Source organism: Alexandromys fortis, unplaced genomic scaffold, assembly GCF_014885135.2.
Source record: "Alexandromys fortis isolate MF-2015 unplaced genomic scaffold, M_Fortis_MF-2015_v1.1 scaffold_20, whole genome shotgun sequence".
Classification (NCBI taxonomy): domain Eukaryota; kingdom Metazoa; phylum Chordata; class Mammalia; order Rodentia; family Cricetidae; genus Alexandromys; species Alexandromys fortis.
Window position 1 is genome coordinate 17112811 of NW_026067903.1, and position 20366 is coordinate 17133176.

Consider the following 20366-nt stretch of genomic DNA (forward strand, 5'->3'; position numbering starts at 1 on the left):
GGTGTATGCCTGATGCCCTCCTCTAGGGAATGAGGAATGGATATAGGATCTGGGAGCCTTGCTGGCCAAGCAGTCTAGTCAAAAGGGAGAGAACCAGATTCAATGAACAACTCTCAAAATCTAAGAGAGAGAACAATAGACGAAGATACCTAATAAAATCTGGCCTCCATGCGCAGGCTCACACACTTGCACGCACACACAAACATACAATTGTATAGACCAATGTTAGTCCCTTTATAAAAAATTAATATTTATTTAGCATAAAATAATGGTTTGCTTAACTATACATTACTCTATTCGTGTTTGTGAATTCATCACGCAATACCATGTGTCATCTCTTCTCCTTCTACTGACCTCCTCATCCCCCCACCCAATAGTGTCCTTTTCCTTTTATATATTATAGATTTGTTTGTGGCATGAATATACTTGCTTTTTAGTTAAAAAGTTTTAAAATTAAGTTCACCTATGAAATAAAATATGTGCTGATTGTCTTTCTAGGGATCTGGCTTATTTTCTTCCCTTCTGTTATATATGAGAAAAGTGAGGCAGAAAGGAGCCTGTGAGGGTCTGCAGATATAGTCTAGTGGTGAGGACTATATTGTCTGTTCTCCCGAAGGACTTGGGTCTGATTCCCAGAGCCCACATGGCAACTCACAGCTGTATGCACCTCCATTTCCATGGGATATGATGCCTCGGGATATCCCAAGGATTTTATGGCATCCACAGACACTGGGCACACAGGTGGTACACATAATTCATGCGTGGAAACTCTCACACGTACACACTTATTTTAGAAGGTGTCTCACATAGTCCAGGCCTGGCCTTGAACTTATTAGATAGCCAAGAATAAACTCGTGATTATTCTTCCTCCACCTGCAGAGTGCCAGGATTAAAGCACGTACTATCATGCCTGAATGACTCTTTTTACTTTGTTTTGTTTTTTTTTTAAATTGTAATTTAATCACAATATTTCTTCCTTCTGTTTCCTCCCTCCAAACCCTTCCATATACCTTCCCTACAGCTTTTTTTTTTTTTTCTGGGTGATTACACTTAGAAACTTAGACTTGCAATTCCTCTATGTGTTGTGTCTTGTCCTTCTTTCTGTCTGTATTTCTCTGACCCCAACCCTTTTCTTATGGCTCTCACTCATACATAAGCGTTGGTATGCTCTACCCTGTCCTGTTACTGTTGTATTGTCACACCAGAGCAATGCTTGGCATAGTATAGCTTGTTTATGTTTAAAGAGTACGTGATAAATTAGTGAGTCAATAAGTGTTTGTAAAACATACGTATTCAAAAATGCAAAAGGAGTTCACATGCAAATATGACATTTTGTAAAGCCCTTTGAAAGACTGTTTGCTTTACAACAGCATGATGTTACTTGAAGTATTACATATTTCACTAATTCTTCATGAGTTAATGATTTATATGAAAAAGCACTGTTTTCTAACCTTTACAATTGTAAAATACTTAAGGCAGGATTTTCAAATAAAATCATGCCATAATTGGATAAGGTGACTGCATATCTTTACCAGGTGAATAATTCCTCATTAGATGTTAATAGTGACAAAATATAATATATGGATGCTATCAGTGCAGATGATTGAATGCATTTATGCCTATGCAGACTGGGATTTTAGCAGGTTCACAGAGAAATATGGAAATACATATATGAAAGAATATACAAAACTATCTACAGCAAAACCATTTATTTTTTACAAAGCAGGTAAGGCCAGACTTCATCCTTTCCTAAACTGTGGTATGACAGAATGTTCACAATCCTGAGATTCCGAAACCTGGGTTTCTAGCCATACATTTACTGCTAACTCAAGTGATTTAAACAAGTTGCTGTGACTTCTAGAACGTGCGCCCTGTTAGGACCAGGTTCTCTCTCTTGATTCCTGGCTATATGCCAGCATCGAAAAGAGACTGGGCCCAGAATAAATACTGCACAGTGTTCTTGCCTGGATTACCTTTCTGTCTATTTACAACCTCTTTAAACATAAGACAATAATCCCTCCAGCTCTTACATTCTAAATTAACATTAAGCCCTGATAGCTGTTATGAATTTGAACAAGGCAGAATCAAAGCTGAAACTGCTTATTTAGCTTCTAGTCAGGCCTCTCTCAGGCTCAGTCCAATGGCATCTTTTTGTTGATATTTGTTAATATAAATAAGTCAACCAGTGGGTGTCAGTTCTTTGGCTGGCTTCCCGCCTAAGAATTACACAAGACTTGAAAATTATAAAAGCATTATTCGAGTTTACAGGATTGGGTGAATATAAAAATTTAATAACTTACCTCTTAAATGTAATATTTTTCTTTCTCCAAAGTTTATAATATATAAATGTATTTACACAATATTTATTTCATATTTATACAATATGAAAATTATTGAGTTTAAAAGAGCCCTAAAAGTTTCTAGAGTTATGCCCTGCTTTTAGAAAGATGGATATGTCGGTTTAAAATTGGAAACAAATTAGAGCTGGAACGTGGCTCATCAGTAGGAATTCACTCTAATCTTCTAGGAGACCTGAGTTGCACTCGCGACTCTTGTATCGTCACAACTGCCTGTAAATCCAGTTCCAGGGATTCTAACTCTTTCCTCTGACCTCTGTGGGCACTGCACATACATGACACATACACTCAGACACACAAGTGCATAAAAATTTGTAAGTGAGAGTACAAACAATAAAGGTTATTCATTTCTAAAGTTTTTTCTTTACATCTGCCAAACAAACGTATAACAGGTGTTAAATATTTAAACCTATGTTTAAATAGTTTAACCTGTGTTTAGTAGATTTTAAAAAAAAAAATCACGTTTGGGCTGTCAACAACTCGGTTACCTGGATAATCAGATACCCATGGAGTCCTGAGATCTGTGGCAGCAGATCTCTGGGCCAGAGTCAACATCATCATCAAAAGAGAACTTCAGGGACCTGAGAGCTACTGTACAAACCATCTCTGCAGACTGCTCACCAGCATGCTCAGCCTCCCCGACGCTGTTTCCACGACCCACCATACAGTATGGAACTCCCCTTCTCCTTCGTGGATTTGCAGATAAAGTCACTGCTGCTCCACCCCACCGCTATCTGTATCCTTACTCTGTCCAGTGTTTAATTCATAACACCTATTAGCTCCGATAATATATCTTGGTTGTTTTCTTCTCTTGTGTACGCAAAGTACAATGTAGTCTTGATGGTAGCAGAACATTTATAGTTTTAATGTGTCTCACATCTCGGATTGAGTATGACCATAGGAAAGTTTTTGTAAGCAATTACTGATTGAAGGATGAAAGAATGAAAAATTACAGTAACCTGAGACTACCACTAATAATCCTCTTAACAGTTTTTCCTCCAGCTCCCAATAGAACCTCACCATTTACAGTCTCCGCTAGGGCTCTATTTCACTATGAATTGGTACTCCACCCTGACCATATTACCTCACAAGCCCTTGGTAAACAATCATCATAACTTCACTTCTCTTGACACTTTGATAGTACAGACCAAACATCATTCATATAAGGTGTTTTGTTTTTACACATTTTGTGGTTTTTACAAATACATAATTAGATCTTAAGGGTGGGACTAAGTATAAACATGAAATTTATTCATGTTTCATGTACATTCTACTCATACTCTGGAAACTTTAATATAATACTTTAAATAATTTTTAAGAAATTCATATATGCATACAGTGTATATTAATTATATTTACCGCATACTCCTCCCCATATCCCACTCGCACCCCTCTCCAAATTCATATTTTCTCTATTTTTTAGAGCCCACTGATTCTTCTTTGGGCTGTTCATATGCTCGTGGTGTGGGCTATCTTCTGGAGTTTGATTGACATGCCAGGGACCAATTCTTGAAGAAAACTTACTTCCCCTACCCTGAAGCCCTTTTTGTCCACCTCTATTTTGATTATGCCCTATCACATAGGAATTTTTTGCTTGTAACATCATATCAGCACCCATAAAGCTTGGGAGTTTTGAGGTGGTTATACTTTTTGGATTAGAGTATTCATTCAACTTGTATGCCCATGGCTTTCTCCTATCTCTGAAGTGGGATCTAACCAATTCATAGGCATAAACGAGAGATGTTCTAACAACACCCTAATTTTTTAAATAACCACACCTAAGTAGTAGGCATGGTATATAAACAAATGAATGCAAGAGTAGTTACAGTGGCCATGAATGAAGTTCCTGTCCTCAGTTAGTAGACATGTTCTATAAAAATAAGTCACGTGGGATTAAACAAGAGACCCAAAAGGGGAAATAAGAAAAGAACTCCTGTGTCTCAGGTGGGAAAATTGGGACATGGCTGTGAGTGTTTGTAGCACTGTGAATGCCACGTCCTTTCTTGAAGGACAGTTCAGAAATTACAATGGCGATCACTAGCATTTCAATTCCTTGGGGTTTATTCTGTAAAAACTTCTCTATCATAATTGGAATGCCTATAAGTGAAGACATAGTTTAGTTTGAAATCTGCATTGCTATCTAACACAACAATGCTAACATTTTAATGTGTTATATTGGCTGTAATGAGAAAATGGCATGCTAGAATGTGTAATAGCCCATTGTTGGCCAGCTGGCCTGGATCTGAAAAAGCTTGGGATAAAACCGGTCTTGCTGAACATAGCGGACAATGAGGACTACTGAGAACTCAAGAACAATGGCAATGGGTTTTTTTTTTTTTTTTGATCCTACTGCACGTATTGGCTTTGTGGGAGCCTAGGCAGGTTGAATGCTCACCTTACTAGACATGGATGAAGGTGGGTGGTCCTTGGACTTCCCACAGGGCAGGGAACCCTGATTGCTCTTTGGGCTGATGAGGGAAGGGGACTTGATTGGGGGAGGGGGAGGGAAATGGGAGGCGGCAGTGGGGAAGAGACAGAAATCTTTAATAAATAAATAAAATAAAGAAAGAAAAAGTATCCTTCTTGACAAGAGGGATGGCAGTGAGCACCACTCACGTATCATCTGCACTCCCAGATATTGATTTAACTGCAAAATAACAGCAAGTAGATGGAAGTTTTATGACGGATACGGCACAAGAGAAGAATCCAGAAGTCGGACAAGGAGATAAAGACCATCTTCAATGTTTGCTATTTCTGTAATACTTAACACTTTGTAATATACATACATTCTGTTTAGCAAAAATAGCAATAAGAAAGTGAGCAGTAAAAAAATGTAATAAATCTACCAAAAGTATCTATAAGAATATGTAGTATACTATATAAGTGTTATATAAGTTTATTTTATATTTTATGATACAAAATGCTAGAGACACAGTGACCAAAATGAGAGGGTAAATGTTACCATTTATGTGATGTATTTAAGAGTGTACTTAAATACTCATATTTGTGAAAGATAATGGCAAATGAGTATTTTCGTATATATGCATATCTTATATATGAAAAGTACTTATATGTTTCTAATGAGTCTTAAATTATACAACACGAAATGGTAAAGCAGAAATGTAAATGGACTTTGTCTATGGAAAAAAATAGCTTTGTAGTTTGTCTTAACTTTAGGCATTGATTGTATGTAAAACAGTAAACATTTTAGATCTTCATTGTCAAGCTATGAGTAAAATACTGGGTAATGCATTGCACAGGGATCAGAGACATTGCTCTGAATTTAGTTTATGAACAACTGAAATGAGCCTGGTGTGGTGGCACATGTGTAAAATATCAACATGTGGTGGCTGAAGCAGGAATGTTGGGAGCTCAAAGCTGGCCAGTGCCACCTCAGGATGACAAAAACAACATGAGCTATACAATAAAACGCTACCTTAGAAAAAAGGAAATGGAAATGAGCTGGTATACAGTTCAAATGATAACAACTCCCCCTCGATGCCAGGCAGGTCGTAGGGCTGAAGCAGAAAGCTGGAGAGAGTCATGATTCTTTAGAATGAAGATCGTTTACACCTGTTCTACCTGATTAGGTAACCCATATCCTATCCCAGGTTAGATAGCCTAAATTAAGGTATTGTAAAAATCATCAAAGAAACCGAATAATTACTATTTCTTTATATGAAGGTTCTTGATACGTGGATGCACCAATACTATCCGGTTTTTCATTTTGGGAATTCTCATGTTTGTAGGATATGGCCTTTCTTTAGATCTACTTCCACACAGTTGTACTGTTTCAGACTAGGAGTAACCCATGCAATTGCTCGGTATTATTTTCCATGTAGCAATCCAGTGCCAGATCTATTCTTTTCAATGAAGTTGCCATAGCTGTACTACAGTAGTTCACTTCCGTTCACAGGGTCAGAGATGCTCGCGGGACACGCCTGGCGCTGTGGGCTGTTGTACCTACTGCTAACCTCTCAAGGAAAGAACTCTTCCGAGAGAGATTTATTCTCTTAGGTCACGGCTGTTCTTATTAAACTTTTAATGCTAATGAGAAGTAACTATCGCTTTCACAGAGTCAGTTGATATTCAGGGCAAAGCTGGCAGAGTAAAACTTGGTGCTTGTTTCTATTCTTTCCGACCAGAGTCGGGCCACAAGAAGTTAAAAAGTACCATCCAGCGGAGTACGGAAACGGGAATGGCAGCCGAAATGCGGAAGATGGTGAGACAGCCGAGCCGAGAGTCCACGGACGGCAGCATCAACAGTTACAGCTCCGAGGGGAAGTGAGTGGCGTCTTGCTGCGTGGCACCTAGGGATATGGATTGTTTAGGATGTCCTGATGTGTCACTTATTTGCATAACCCGAAGTTTCACCGTCTGTTTCTAGCCTGACATTCTATAAACACAGGCGGACACATTATGAAACGTATCAAAGGAAGAAAGTGCTGTCCTTCACTGAACAGATAGTATGGAACTGCCACGTTTAACGACTTTATTTTTCATATAGGAAACATACGGCCTAGCTCTGCCACCAGAAGCAGAATGAATATTTAGATGCGAGAAAGTGATTTCTGAATCCCCAATTTCTCTCCAAGCTTTTCTGAGCTTTATGATGCTGTGAACCTGACATGTTTTTACCTAGAAGAATTTGCGGTTTCCTGTTTTTAAAATGACAAAAATTCATTCTTATCTCAGCATAAAAGAAAAAGGACTCTACCTCAATTTTCCCAATCAAAGCTTCTTAATTCTAAAATTGGGTATCTCTGAAAGTGTATAAGAACATTTTTTTTATTTGTGAGAACGTTTACTAAGTTGTGTGGTTACTTAACAAAATCAGCATTTTCACATGCTTAAGAACTTTGGGGTTAGAACTACGTGCTTTAGTCACTAACGTTTCGTGAGATTGCAAGAGATGAACCACTTACAAGTTTTTCATAATTACAGTCACCAGCATTTAACCCCCTTAAAAAAAACTCAAATTTGATAAATTACAGTCTGTAAGGTAGGTTTGTAGGGAATATATGTGCCTTGTGACCTGAGTTTGAAGGTGTAAAGGAAGAGCCGGTTTCTGAAGGTTGTCCTCTGACCTCTATACACAGCCACGGCAATGGCATGTCCATGCCTGCGTTCACACACACACACACACACACACACACACACACACACACACACACACACTAGTAATGATAAGTACAAATTTTCAAAATTGAAGGCATTAAATGTTTTGATTGTAAAGAAGAATTTGTACTTTCCAATAATATTTATTAAATGTACAAGCAGCTGTTTAAAGATTTTGCATTCACATCATCTAATGCTCATGAATAAACATATGAAGCTAATGATATTAAATTATAAATATCTAGAACAGTTGACATACTAAAAATTGTTAGAGAGTGCTCCTGAATGGAGCCTCGGGCCTTAAGGTGAAATTCGAAAGCTCCCTTCAATAGCTCTTGAGGCTCATCTGCTTGACTCATAGGTATCATGAGTAAACAACCGGGGTGTATCTGCTGATCAGAACTGTTTACAAAGCGCCAAGAGGAGAAGTCTAAATTATGTTTATTCTCTTTTGTTTGCTGTAGCTTAATATTCCCTGGAGTTCGAGTAGGACCCGACAGTCAGTTCAGTGATTTCCTTGATGGACTGGGGCCAGCTCAGCTTGTTGGCCGCCAAACCCTCGCCACCCCTGCCATGGGTAAGGATTATTCTTCTAAAGTTTTATAGTTGACAAGGTCATTTAGAATTGTATAGTAGTATTACAAATGAAAGTTTACTATTCTCAAACATAAAGCATACATGACATTGAAGGAATGCAACGCAGTTCTGTGTTAGGATTCACAAAACACAAGCTTAAACAGTAAGGAACAAAATCAACAACAAATGATTGAAAGAAGTATGGTCTGGTGACCACCCTTTTCCTGGTTCAGATGAAATGGTTTATCTCTACTTTAAAAATATAGGCAAGTTGGATGTAAAATGGGAGGATATTTAGAAATGAGGAATTAGAATTACCTAAACCATTCACTAAACTGATCAGAGATTGCACACAGTTTATGAAAAAAAGTAAATAATTTATAAAAAAAATGACATATTTTTGTGAAAAGAATATTGTAAATACAATCAACAGGTATCAAGCACAGATAACCAGACAAAAATAGAAAAGGAAACATTGCTTTTAAATACAAAAGCAGTAAAAAATAGATGTCAACTCAAACTGAATCCATATATGAAAGTTAAAGAGGTAGGCTGAAAAAAATTAGAGAGGGATATCAGGGGTTAAAGCACTCACTGCCCTCCCAGAGGACCCTAGTTCTCAGAACCCATATTCTGTGGCTGTAACTGCAGTTCTAGGGGATCCAGCACATTCTTATGGGCTCACAGGTCACAAGGCATACATAACTATAACCCCACACAGGACGTTCACACATACACAAAGTAAAAATAAATCCTTCAAAGATTATATGGCTCAAGGAGTAAAGAATAAATTTGAGAAATCTTATTATAATGAAATGATTTTTTTAAAAAAAAACTGAGTTTTCTAGAACTAAGAAATGTAAGTAAGTTAAGAATTGAAAGATTGCATTATTTTAGAAAAGCCAGGGAGGAAAATGATTAACTGCAGGATAAGCCATGAGAGGGTATAAGAATTAATTGGAGAAACAGGAGAATGAAAAGTATAACTAGGAAGATATGGAGAGGGAAAAAATAATTCTAAAGTTTATATAATCATTGTTCCAGAATGAGGGAAGAGAGCATATGATAGAAGCCATATTTTAAAATTCAATGATTAAAAACAATTCCCAAACCAGAAGTCTGATTTTAATTGATAATAGATTCTTCTCTCATGCAATATATCCCAAAGTAGTTTCCCCCCTAACTCATATTTCCAAAAAGTCTTTACAAACTCAAACAACACAAATATGTTAATATTAAAAGTAATGATAATACAACCAACTTCTTATCACAAATGCATGGTTGATTTAATACCTGAAAAAAGAATGTGATTAACCTCATTAATCAAGAAGAAAATACCCATATTAACATATAGAAGCACATTTGATGAAATCCTATATTAATTCACAGTTTTATAAAACTTACAATAATTTTGGAATAAAGAAAAGCGTACTTAATTTAATAGCTTTACAAAATATGCATCATATTAGTCCCCAACATTTAGATGCCGTACAGTGCTGGTAGAAGTTTGGTACCAGTACATCATTGGCTGGGATAATATTGTGGTGTTCATATTAACCATCCCAGAAATCACACTTCAGCATCTACCAAGGTTCCTCCATTTTTTTTCCTTGTCTCATGATTTGAACAGAAGCTGCGATTTTCTTCTGTCTTCACTTTCAGGTGATATCCAAATCGGAATGGAGGATAAAAAGGGCCAATTGGAGGTTGAAGTTATCAGAGCCCGGAGCCTTACACAAAAGCCTGGCTCCAAGTCTACCCCTGGTAAGGAAAAGTAGCACTGATGTGGACTGGACTTTTCTTGACTGTATTTATTTTAATGCGCATGTTGATTTGCATGCACCTCTGTACACCCATGCAGTGCTCAGAGGAGCCAGAAGAGAGCGCTGAAACTCCTGGAACAGGAATTACAGGTTGTTGTGAGCTGCCCTGTGAGTTCTAGGAACTGATCCTGGATCCTCTGCAGGAGGAGTATGGGCTGTTAACTATTGACCCATCTCTCCAGTCCCTGGGAAATACTTAAATACTATGGAAAATCTTGAAAAATGTGTTGCTTTATAATTGATCTTAGCTAAAGGGTGAGAAAATAATGCATTTGAAGCTTGATTTTGCTTTAAGCAATCATTTTCCTTAAAAAGCAATTTTCTGTGATATTTGATTTTATAAAAAAGGATCTGGGTTTTGTTTTCACAATTACTTTGTTGAAAAGTACTAGGAAAATACTGTTATTTTCCAAAAAAAAAAAATGTAATTATAGCCATTCTTTGTGCTACATAGTTTTTCTGCATACCTAAAACCACAAAAGAAAACACAAAACATTAAGATTTAAGATGTTTACCTGCACTGTAATGCCAGCCCTGACTTACGTAAAGGAGTCAAGACCACTGAATGGACATTTCTTTGAAATGAGGAAAGACACAGTAGTGGTGATGTATGTGTGGATTATAAGGAGTAGAGTTTTTAGACCTATGAAAATGTCTATATAATAAAAGTCTCCAAGTATCCAATGAGGCATCAACTCATAAAAACAGAGTTAGTTCGAGCAATACATTCTTACATGTCTACTCACCTTTGTTTAGCACCCTATGTGAAAGTCTATCTTTTGGAAAATGGAGCCTGTATTGCCAAAAAGAAGACAAGAATTGCACGGAAAACTCTCGACCCTTTGTATCAGCAGTCCCTTGTTTTTGATGAAAGTCCACAGGGTAAAGTTCTTCAGGTCAGTAACACATTTCTTGGCTGGTTATGGTGATATCTATTGGTCTAGCTAAAGATATGGATAGCACTGAGGAGAAGCAATTCAGTAAAGCCTAATTTACTAATGTCATTAGGTAGACATATATAAACTGGTCAATTTATAATGCAGTATCTATAGTGTTATCAATATGTGATATATGTAGTGGAAAGAAACAAAATTAATGTCTTTCTCTTTCCCTCCTTGTCTCTACCCTCTCCAAACCTTGACCTCTTTGTCACTTTTTTTTCTCTTCTTGATACATAGCCATCCTGAAGATAGATGATACAGAGTTGGATAGTAGGTAATATTGATGATAGATAGGCTGATGATAGATGGGTAGATAGGCTGATGATAGATGGAAAGATGATGATAGGTTATAGATAGAGATAGACATGGATGGATAGATAGATAGATAGATAGATAGATAGATAGATAGATAGATAGATAAGATAGATGGATGGATGGATGGATGGACGGATGATAGATAAACTTAGATATAGATGACAAGTAGGTAGATAGACACATAGAAAGATACCATGGCAAAAATGATAATAATGATTGATTGAACATTACTCAATATCAGATATAAGCCATAAAATGGAAGATTATAGAAGAAAAAGAATAGAAACCAACAAATAGCTGTTGTTAGGTACTTCCATATATACCTCTTTTAAAGGTTCTAACACCTTTGTTCCCTAAATATCATTATTTCTATCATAAAAGTATATTTTAGGATCACAGAAATTAAGTAATGTGTCAGTGTACATTGAGAAAGCAGGGTTCAGAAGGGGTAAATGGTTTAAAACCAAACATTTATAGATGAGCCAAAAATTGGAATGCAGAACCCAAGAATGTGTGTACTGAAAGGCTTGTCTGACACCAGTGTAGTTAATAGTAAAAGTGTTTAGAGACTCATCATTATTTATTATATGAAAGTCCCATAAGGGCAGTACTGACTTAAACATATGTGTAGATATTTGTTTGCATGCTTTCTCATAGACAGCCTTGTGTCTTAACCTTTACCTTTTCTACACTTTTACAGAATGAGAGATGTGACCCTCTCACGTGTGGAGAAAGGAACTTCAAATTACATTGTGTTTCTGTCTACAGGTGATCGTCTGGGGTGACTATGGAAGAATGGACCACAAATGCTTTATGGGTGTGGCTCAAATCTTGTTGGAAGAACTTGATCTGTCCAGCATGGTGATTGGATGGTATAAATTGTTCCCTCCGTCATCACTGGTGGATCCCACCCTCACTCCCCTGACCCGTCGGGCTTCCCAATCATCTCTGGAGAGTTCATCTGGGCCTCCCTGCATCCGATCCTAGTAAACTCTTACCCTTCCAACCAAACTTCACATTTCAGGATAATTATCAGAACCAGATATTTCATGATCAAGAGCATTGTTGAAGACAGACAATCAACTTGTGTTTTGCCTGTAGTAGTTTTTCGGTATTACGTCCCAATTGTTGTTGAAAACATGGCTTCATATGACAGAACAAGGCAGTCATTCAGGTTACAGAGAGAAGACATGCTAGTGAGAGTCACTGATGCTTCCAGCAAATAGGAAAAGAGGAAACGTCCAGTACACACACACACACACACACACACACACACACATACACACCAAATAGAACAAACTGGAAACTCTCACTCTGAAAAGTTATACGTCACATATTTCCGCACAGACCACAAGCAGGGTTACTTCCCTGGTGTTTAAGGTTGTTTAGTTGTCTGTGTGCTTTAGTTACCTGTGTGCTGTTTGCTGGTTTCTTTTCTCCCCTTATCTTTGTTTCTGTCTTCATTGTCTTTGTCGTTTCTAATAGTTTTGGTTTTGTTTTTTTGGGGTTTTTTTTGGTATTTTTTTCCCCTTTGCTTTGTCATAACAGGGTTAGTGGTGATAACAGAGGCCCTTCCTTTCTTTTTCCAGAAGCACCAAAAAAGGGCTGAAGCAGTTTCTGTAGCATTTTCCCCCGGATGTTTTCAAAAGCTGGGTGAGGTGAAGCCAGGGAAGGGTATCACGGGCAGTCAGTTCGCAGTTCTTCCAAGTCTTGTATGTACAACCCCTCCCCACCCCACCCCCCAAAAAAGAGCTCCCCTTCCAAACTGGTAGTCACAGAATCCCGTTTCAGTGAAGAGCACATCTGTTTGCATTCCAGATAATTTGTTCATGTTTTCATTCTTGACATGAAAGACTTTCAAGTCGATCTGCAACTAATGCTGGGGATGAAGGCTAGCCACATAGTATTGCTTCAGAAACCATTTTGCAATGCCTTTTACTTCCATATAGCAAAAGGAAAAAAATGCTCACATGTAGGAACCATACTCTCAACTTCCCAAAATGGTGACTAAAAGTGGATTTGAGCCTAAGACACTTTCAGCTATGCCCAGGCTTCTCAGCCATGCCTCAGTGTAGACTCTCCCCTCTGCCCTGGAAAGAGCATGGTATGAGCCGGTTACTATTGCCCTGGAAATTCCAGGTCATATACTCTGCACTAAACTAATGTTCTTATTGGATTTTAGTTTATATTTCTTTAAGGTCAATGCAAGCACAAAGCTTGATTTTTTTTTTTTAATGCACACGATTTTACTTTGGGGGAAACAAAAGAATACAGTCCAATTCCAATTTGCATATTCTTCATTTGGGTTTTCTTGGCCTTGGACCCCCCCCCCTTGTGACCCTCTGTGTATGTGCTGCAGGCGCCTGGCCCTGCAGCTGCATCAATGATGCTCTCCCTCCTTTTATGAGTCGTTCCAACTTTTGTGATTTCACAGTTAGAGCAGCATGACTTGGAGCTGTTCAAAGCTGCATGCATATTTTGTATAAAAAAATGAAAAAGAAAGAAAAAAGCAAAGAGACAAAAGGTTATTTAATAATGTATGTTAGCTCCACATAGGCCAGCTTGTATGTTGCATGTACTTGTACAGTTTGCTCGTTAATTAATATACTGAACTAATCAAGAAATCTAAGCCATCCATTTTTGTTACAGACATTTTGCAGGTTTTAGCCAGACTCAGTACGTGGGTCTGGGGTGAAATGTCTATAGATGGACTTTATTTTTTACCCTCTGGAAAACGTGATGTAGTACGGACCAAATTCCTTCTAATAAATATTTTGGTGTAGATTCCTCCCGTGGGGCTGTAACACATGTAGACACTGTGTACACACTAGGTTTTAATATCCATAGACATACTGCCTGCACCAAGTGAATTATTTATTATGATTTCCACATGTCAGAATTTCCTGCCCATCATTCCACAGGGCACAGATTGACCACCACTCACCATGCTGTGCAGGAAGAACCGAAGCAATTGGTGCACTTCTACTAGATTCCGTTCTGTCTTAGTGGCCAACGACCCACTGATTATAATTGGGTAGAATCTTTCTATTTTGACCACTTGTCTTAACACTCCCCTGTGCTTTTAAATGAACTTCCCACTCATGTATGTAAACATGTTTAATAAAATTTACTTTTCATGTCAGTCGGTAGCCATCTGTGTTCTATGTTTTGCCAGCTTTCCATTGTGGGTTCTTTGGTGCAAAATGAGAGCCAGTTGGTGGGCAAAGGGAGGCTGGGGTTTGCTGTCTGCTGCGGGCGTTTGATTGACCTGTCACTGCACTATATATGTCTTAACTTATGACCTGAGAGGTACTTTGCATTACAATATGAGTATTCACTTTGTCAGCCTGTCTAAGTGAGCACATGACTATACTTCTGAAAAGTGGCGTTATTAAAAACAATAAATCTCAGTAAGAATCGAATGAAGGTTGTTTTCTCTGCTGCTGTTTGAATGTGCTAATAAAAGAGGCAACTCTGTTGTCCAGTTGACAAATCATTTCAAGTTATATGACATATTGAAGTATCCATTCTTGCGCCTCTTGTCATAGTGTCTTGCCCTCAGTCTTTCCCTTCTAGCCCATTACCTAGCTTATGGGACCTTGCCTAAAATAGGCTGACTTGAAATAAACTAAGTCTGCATTGATTCCGTCACTAAAATAATACCTTTAATATTCATATATAAGATAATTTGGATGTTAAAAGAGACTTAACTTCTCTGATTAAACTACACTGACTTCCATGTAATTAGGAAAAATATACCCTGTGGTATCAATATCATGTCTGACATAAACAAGCACCTTAAGATATCACACCAGCATTTGTCTGTGATTTTAAAATAATTGGCTTTTGCCCATGGAGTGATTAACTGATTGTCCTACAAAGGAGGAAATTATTTATTATGTTAGATTGAAAGGAGGCTGAAGCTATATTCAGTTCCATTGGCAACAAACTATCAGGGAAGCTGTTTCAAATGTTTTTATTAACATATGGCTGGATGAGGGTGGACATCAAACATGCCATTGACACCAGAGGCAGCTGAAGGTAGCTTTAGGATTCTTTGTCTAGACCAGAAGAGAAAATAGATCTCTCCTTTCAAGTCAGAAAAAGCTACTATGTCCTATTATTTCAGGTTTACACTGAAAGAAAAGGGAGCATGAATTTGAAAGAGGGATCAGGAACATATTGGAATCTTTAGAGGGTTGGAAAAAAAAGGAAGAAATAATGTAATTGTATAATAATTTCAAAAAGTAAAAAAAAAATCTAAGCCTTTTAAAAAGCACACTTGTTAAGATTTAGTGGATTTTTGCTGGCTTTCTTCAAATTTCAGGCTGACATACATGACTTCATAATTAGTGGACAGATAGGACTTAAGTTGTAAAATTAAATATTTGGAACACAAAAAAGAAAACAATGGCCTCACCTCGAAGAGTTACCGTCTATTAAAAGAAACGATTGCATAAACAGCCAATCCTGATGGCGTCAGTTTATATAGAAAGGCATCCCATGGCACTGTGCTGGGCTCTCACAGACATTCTATAAGAACTACTTTGACATCTGATTGGGACAGCAAGCTCTGCAGGTTAGATCCACTAAGAGCAGGAGATGATGCTGCTGCTTAGGAAAGAGATCAGACAACATCCAAACTCAAGACCAACTCAGGCTCCCACCACGATAAACCATTCTTCACTTTGTTAGTGTACCACACTGACGGCACTTGACCTCAATCTGCTAATTCCCAGGCGGGAAGGACCTGAAGCCAGATCATTCTTCTTTGAAGCATTCCTGTCCATCTTAGCTTTCTATGTGCTGCTTACATGACTGGCGCTACCATGGGAGCAATAAGGAAAAAGCCCCTTTCCAAGGCTTCTCCTCTTAACTGTCCCTTCTCTCACTCTGGTCAGCACCTACATTTTGCAGCTTCTTGAGTAGATGTATCATGTACAGCTCTCTCAGGAACAGTTTTAGTGATGGAGATATATCAAAGCTTCCCCTAGCTAGGTCCCAGTCTTATCCTTAGTTTTAAACTTAACTTTTTTTTTTCAGTACTTGTCTCTAATCCAACAATGGTCCCTCCATCTTGCATCAGCCATAAACCTACATTATGGAGTTGAGTTGGTCATTCTAGAACCTTGCATCAGTAGAGCTTCAGGGTGCTTCATGGAACCTAAAATATAAGTTATTTCCTCTCCAAATTCAATGACTATTCTTCTGTTTCCAGGGCACAGTCTCCTCTTTCAGTCTTGGAAGTCATCGGGGTTTTTCACAACATCCATTCTCTATACAGTATTTCCATCCCAAGTCGAGCCGTTCAAAGGAAACAAAAATACTTCTTTACACTTCTGAAAAGTAAATCAAGCCTGGTCAACTGGAACCAGTTTAATTATTTAATTGTGTGTGTATGTTAGATATAAAGTAGCAGATTAACAACAACACAGCAACAACTCAGTGGCTTCAACACCCCCCCTTTGACTATTTGACAGATTGTCCAAACCAAAATAAATAAACAGAAACGTTGGAATTGATTGGCCCCATAAATCAAAGAGACACATAAAGAGTATTCTATACAAACACTACAGATTGCACATTCTTCTCCGCAGCCCATGGAGCATCCTCTGAAACTGATCACATATTGAGACAGAAAGCAAGCCTCAACAAATACAGAAAAACTGGAAAAAAAATCCTTTTATTTTATCTGACCACAATGGAATAGAGATAGAAGTCAACAGCAAGAGAAACTACAGAAAATACCTGAGGTCATGGTGATGAAAGAATACATTGTTGAATCATTCGTGTGTCATTGTAAAAATCAAGCTACAAATGAAAATTCCTAGATGTGGTTGAAAGTTAAAATACAACATACCAAAGCATATAAAAGACAATAAAGGTAGTTGTATAAGGGAAGTTTATAGCTCTGAGTACAGACATGGAAATATCAGGGAAATCTCAAATAACTTGCTGACACAGCTGAAGGCTGTGGCAAAGCCACAACAAACCAAACCCAAAAGCAGCATGTGGAGATAAGTAATTAAAATCATGGCAGAAATTAATAAAATAAAAAGGATAAAATAAAAGGAATAAATGAAAGGAAAGTTCTTTATTTAAAATATTAACATTAATAATTAATCTCATAACCAAAATAACCAGAAAAGATAAAGAAGACCGAAAATTAATTAAATTAGAGATGAATAGGGAAACATTATGCTGGATATCAATGAAATTAAAAAAAATTCTCTAGTGCATATAATAGAAACCTATATCAAATTGGGAAATACCAAATTGGAAAAAGGAGTGAATACATTTCTAGATGAATATAATTCTTAGCCAAAGTTAAAACTTGAACAAGGATGAGACCAATAGACATGCAAACGTGAAAGGGTGAAATCTTTGAAGCTTCCATCCTAGACAGCACTACAGATGAAAAAGTTGAGAGCAGCAGAATGAGGCTTTTCTAGGGAAGAGACCCCCAGTTTGTGATTAATACCAAGCCCTAAAATCATATACATATTGATACATATACATAATACACATAATCATAATACAAATTTATCAGAATATATTTTGTATGTTTAGAATGTGTGTGTGTGTGTTTGTAGCAATTTAAGAATAGAGTCCATGGATTTGAGTGAGAGCAAGGAGATACATGGGTAGGGCTAGAGGGAAAAAAAGGGAAGGAGAATGATATAGTTAAATTTTAATTTCCAAAAATAAAAACTTCAACAGATCTATAGAAAACAATAAACTTGAAACAGTAATTATAAAAACAAAACAAGATAGCCGGGCGGTGGTGGCGCACGCCTTTAATTCCAGCATTTGGGAGGCAGAGGCAGGCGGATCTCTGTGAGTTTGAGACCAGCCTGGTCTACAAGAGCTAGTTCCAGGACGGCTCCAAAGCCACAGAGAAACCCTGTCTCGAAAAACAAAAAAAAAGAAAAAAGAAAAAAGAAAAGAAAAAGTTCAGGTCCTCTGCCAGAAAAGATATTTTCTTATGTTATTGTGGCATAACAGCAGGGAGAGTAGTCAACCAAATTCTAATTGGATATGTGGCCTGCTCTAGAGGAGGGAATTCATACGTGGTCCCAAACCTAGCTAAAAGTCCGTATAGTATGCACCTTTGAGCTTTTGTCAAAGAAGCTTCTTTAAACAGTGGGCAGCAACCAATACCAAGGCCCATTAGCCAGTCAAAGTGTTAAAATAAGTGAATGTTGAGGCTCAGCCCTAGATGGGACATTACATTACTATCATTACAAAGACTCAGGTGACCTCAAGGAAGAGGTGACAGAAAGGACATGGGAGTCAGAGGAGAGGAAGAATGCTGTCTTCCACACATAGCATAATCTTTCACTCCTTACTTAGAACAGCTGTCGCTACCTGCCTACACAACCTGTGCACCATCAAATCAGTCAGTATTCCAGTCTTGATGGGAGAGCAAGTAAGAAGACTCCACCCCATCTGAGGAACTGTTGGCAATTGATGGGTACAGGAGAGGGAGTCATATTTCTTTAGGGATATGGCTACTGCTACGTTGTCCATGTTCTGGAGAACGGCTCCACACCCATAGACATCCAGGCAGCAGTAACTGAACTCATGTTATAAGAAGAAAAAAAGGACAAGAGAACATGGAAATGGAAGGTAGACATATTAGGGTTATTGGTGGGAGTAGGAGAAGGTGTTTGTGTGGGATGATATGAAGATAAATTATTTACATGTATCAAACTGCCAAAAATAAAACCTGAATATATTTTTTTAAAAAAAAATCCCAGGTCCTGAGAATTAATTCACTGCAGAAGTCTATCAACCTTTAAATTAGAACCAACACCGTGACTTCTCAAATTACCCCATAAAACACAGAAAGAAGGAAACCTGAACTCTTGTTCTGAAACAAGTATCCTCATATTAAAATGAGATAAAAACACAACAAAGAAAGTTATACACTCATCTTCCTAATGAACATAGATACAAAAGTTCTCATTAAAATATTTGCAAACTAAATACCAAAACATATCAAGAAGACTATTTATCATGATCGAATTGATTGTATTCCAGAGACTCAGGAATGGTTTGACATACATATATCAAAAAGAAAAATTCATAATAGAAATGGATTCAAGAAAAAAAGTCACATGATCATGACAGTAGATGCAGCAAAAGCCTTTGACTAAAGCTATTTCATCTTCATGAAAAAAAGCTGAGAGGCTAAGAGTGAAAGAAACCATCACAGAATAAGGATGGAAAGAATCTAAGAACTAGAAAACGGAAACGGGTACTGTGAGGAGAAGGAGAGCTGTCTCCTGAACACAAAATATCTGTGCATCCTTGAACTCACAGCACCAATGGCCATCTTCACAAGACCATGCCTACCAGTATTCCATATGGAGGATGCAGGAATCATGAAACCAGACCTCTTCCTGGGAAGCTAAAGACAACTAATTATTGGGAGGTTAGAGCAGGGTGCAAAATTCGTGTACCTCATTGATATCCACGGCAAAGTTGCCCTTGTTCAAGCAAATCAACCCTTACTAATGCTCGCTCAGATAACCCAAAATAAGCGCCGTGGGCCACCAACACAATAGGCATGAAAATAGGATGGGTGTTTGTTGGAAAGAAGAAGGTATTTGGGAGGAGGGCAAAGTAGATAAGAGAGGATATTGGCAGAGAATATGATCAAAGTACATTACAGACATGTGCGATAAAATTGTAAAAAAATTCATAAAGAGAAAAGTAATGATATGGTCATGTGTAATAATGTTACCCTGAGTTTACTTTATTCAGGTTATTCTAATTTCACAGTATAGATAAAGTCTTCAGATTTTAGAATGTTTTGATTGTGTGTCAAATGCTATCTATACACACTTGTTTCCAATTATAGATGGCTCCCTGTCAGTTACTCCAGTGTGGGCCATCTCCTTCATGCACATACACATGTGTATGAATCTCTGGTACTCTGGTAGAGTGGTCAGGCCTCCACTGCTAAGAGAATTTCCAGTTTGCCCCTCTCCTCTCCTCTTCTCTAGTCTCTCAAAAGTGGTCTTTTCCTTCCTGCACCCTGAGCTTCACCTGTTCCTCTCTGGTTTCTCCAACGTTGAGTTGTCAGATCAAACACATGGTGCTCAATTAACTCTGAATTAAATAAACAAGGCATGTTTAAAATTAAATGAATGATTTTACCTGCTGATCTGAAATTAAAAATCTACTCACAATTGAGTGTTTTTATCTGCTAACTTTGGCAATCCTATCCA

The 20366-nt window shown here is 37.7% G+C and overlaps 1 protein-coding gene across 8 annotated transcripts in view; it reads left to right on the forward strand.

The window, feature by feature from the left end:
- Nucleotides 1-14510, forward strand: part of Rims1 (regulating synaptic membrane exocytosis 1) — a 472082-nt gene extending 457572 nt beyond the window's left edge. For all 8 annotated transcript variants that reach the window (XM_050134523.1, XM_050134524.1, XM_050134525.1 and 5 more), the window contains 5 exons: nt 6503-6641; nt 7940-8052; nt 9714-9815; nt 10631-10770; nt 11899-14510. In XM_050134523.1, the coding sequence (XP_049990480.1) occupies nt 6503-6641; nt 7940-8052; nt 9714-9815; nt 10631-10770; nt 11899-12117 (713 nt within the window). In that variant the 3' untranslated portion in view covers nt 12118-14510. The remainder of the gene's footprint in view (nt 1-6502; nt 6642-7939; nt 8053-9713; nt 9816-10630; nt 10771-11898) is intronic.
- Nucleotides 14511-20366: the final 5856 nt, after the last annotated feature.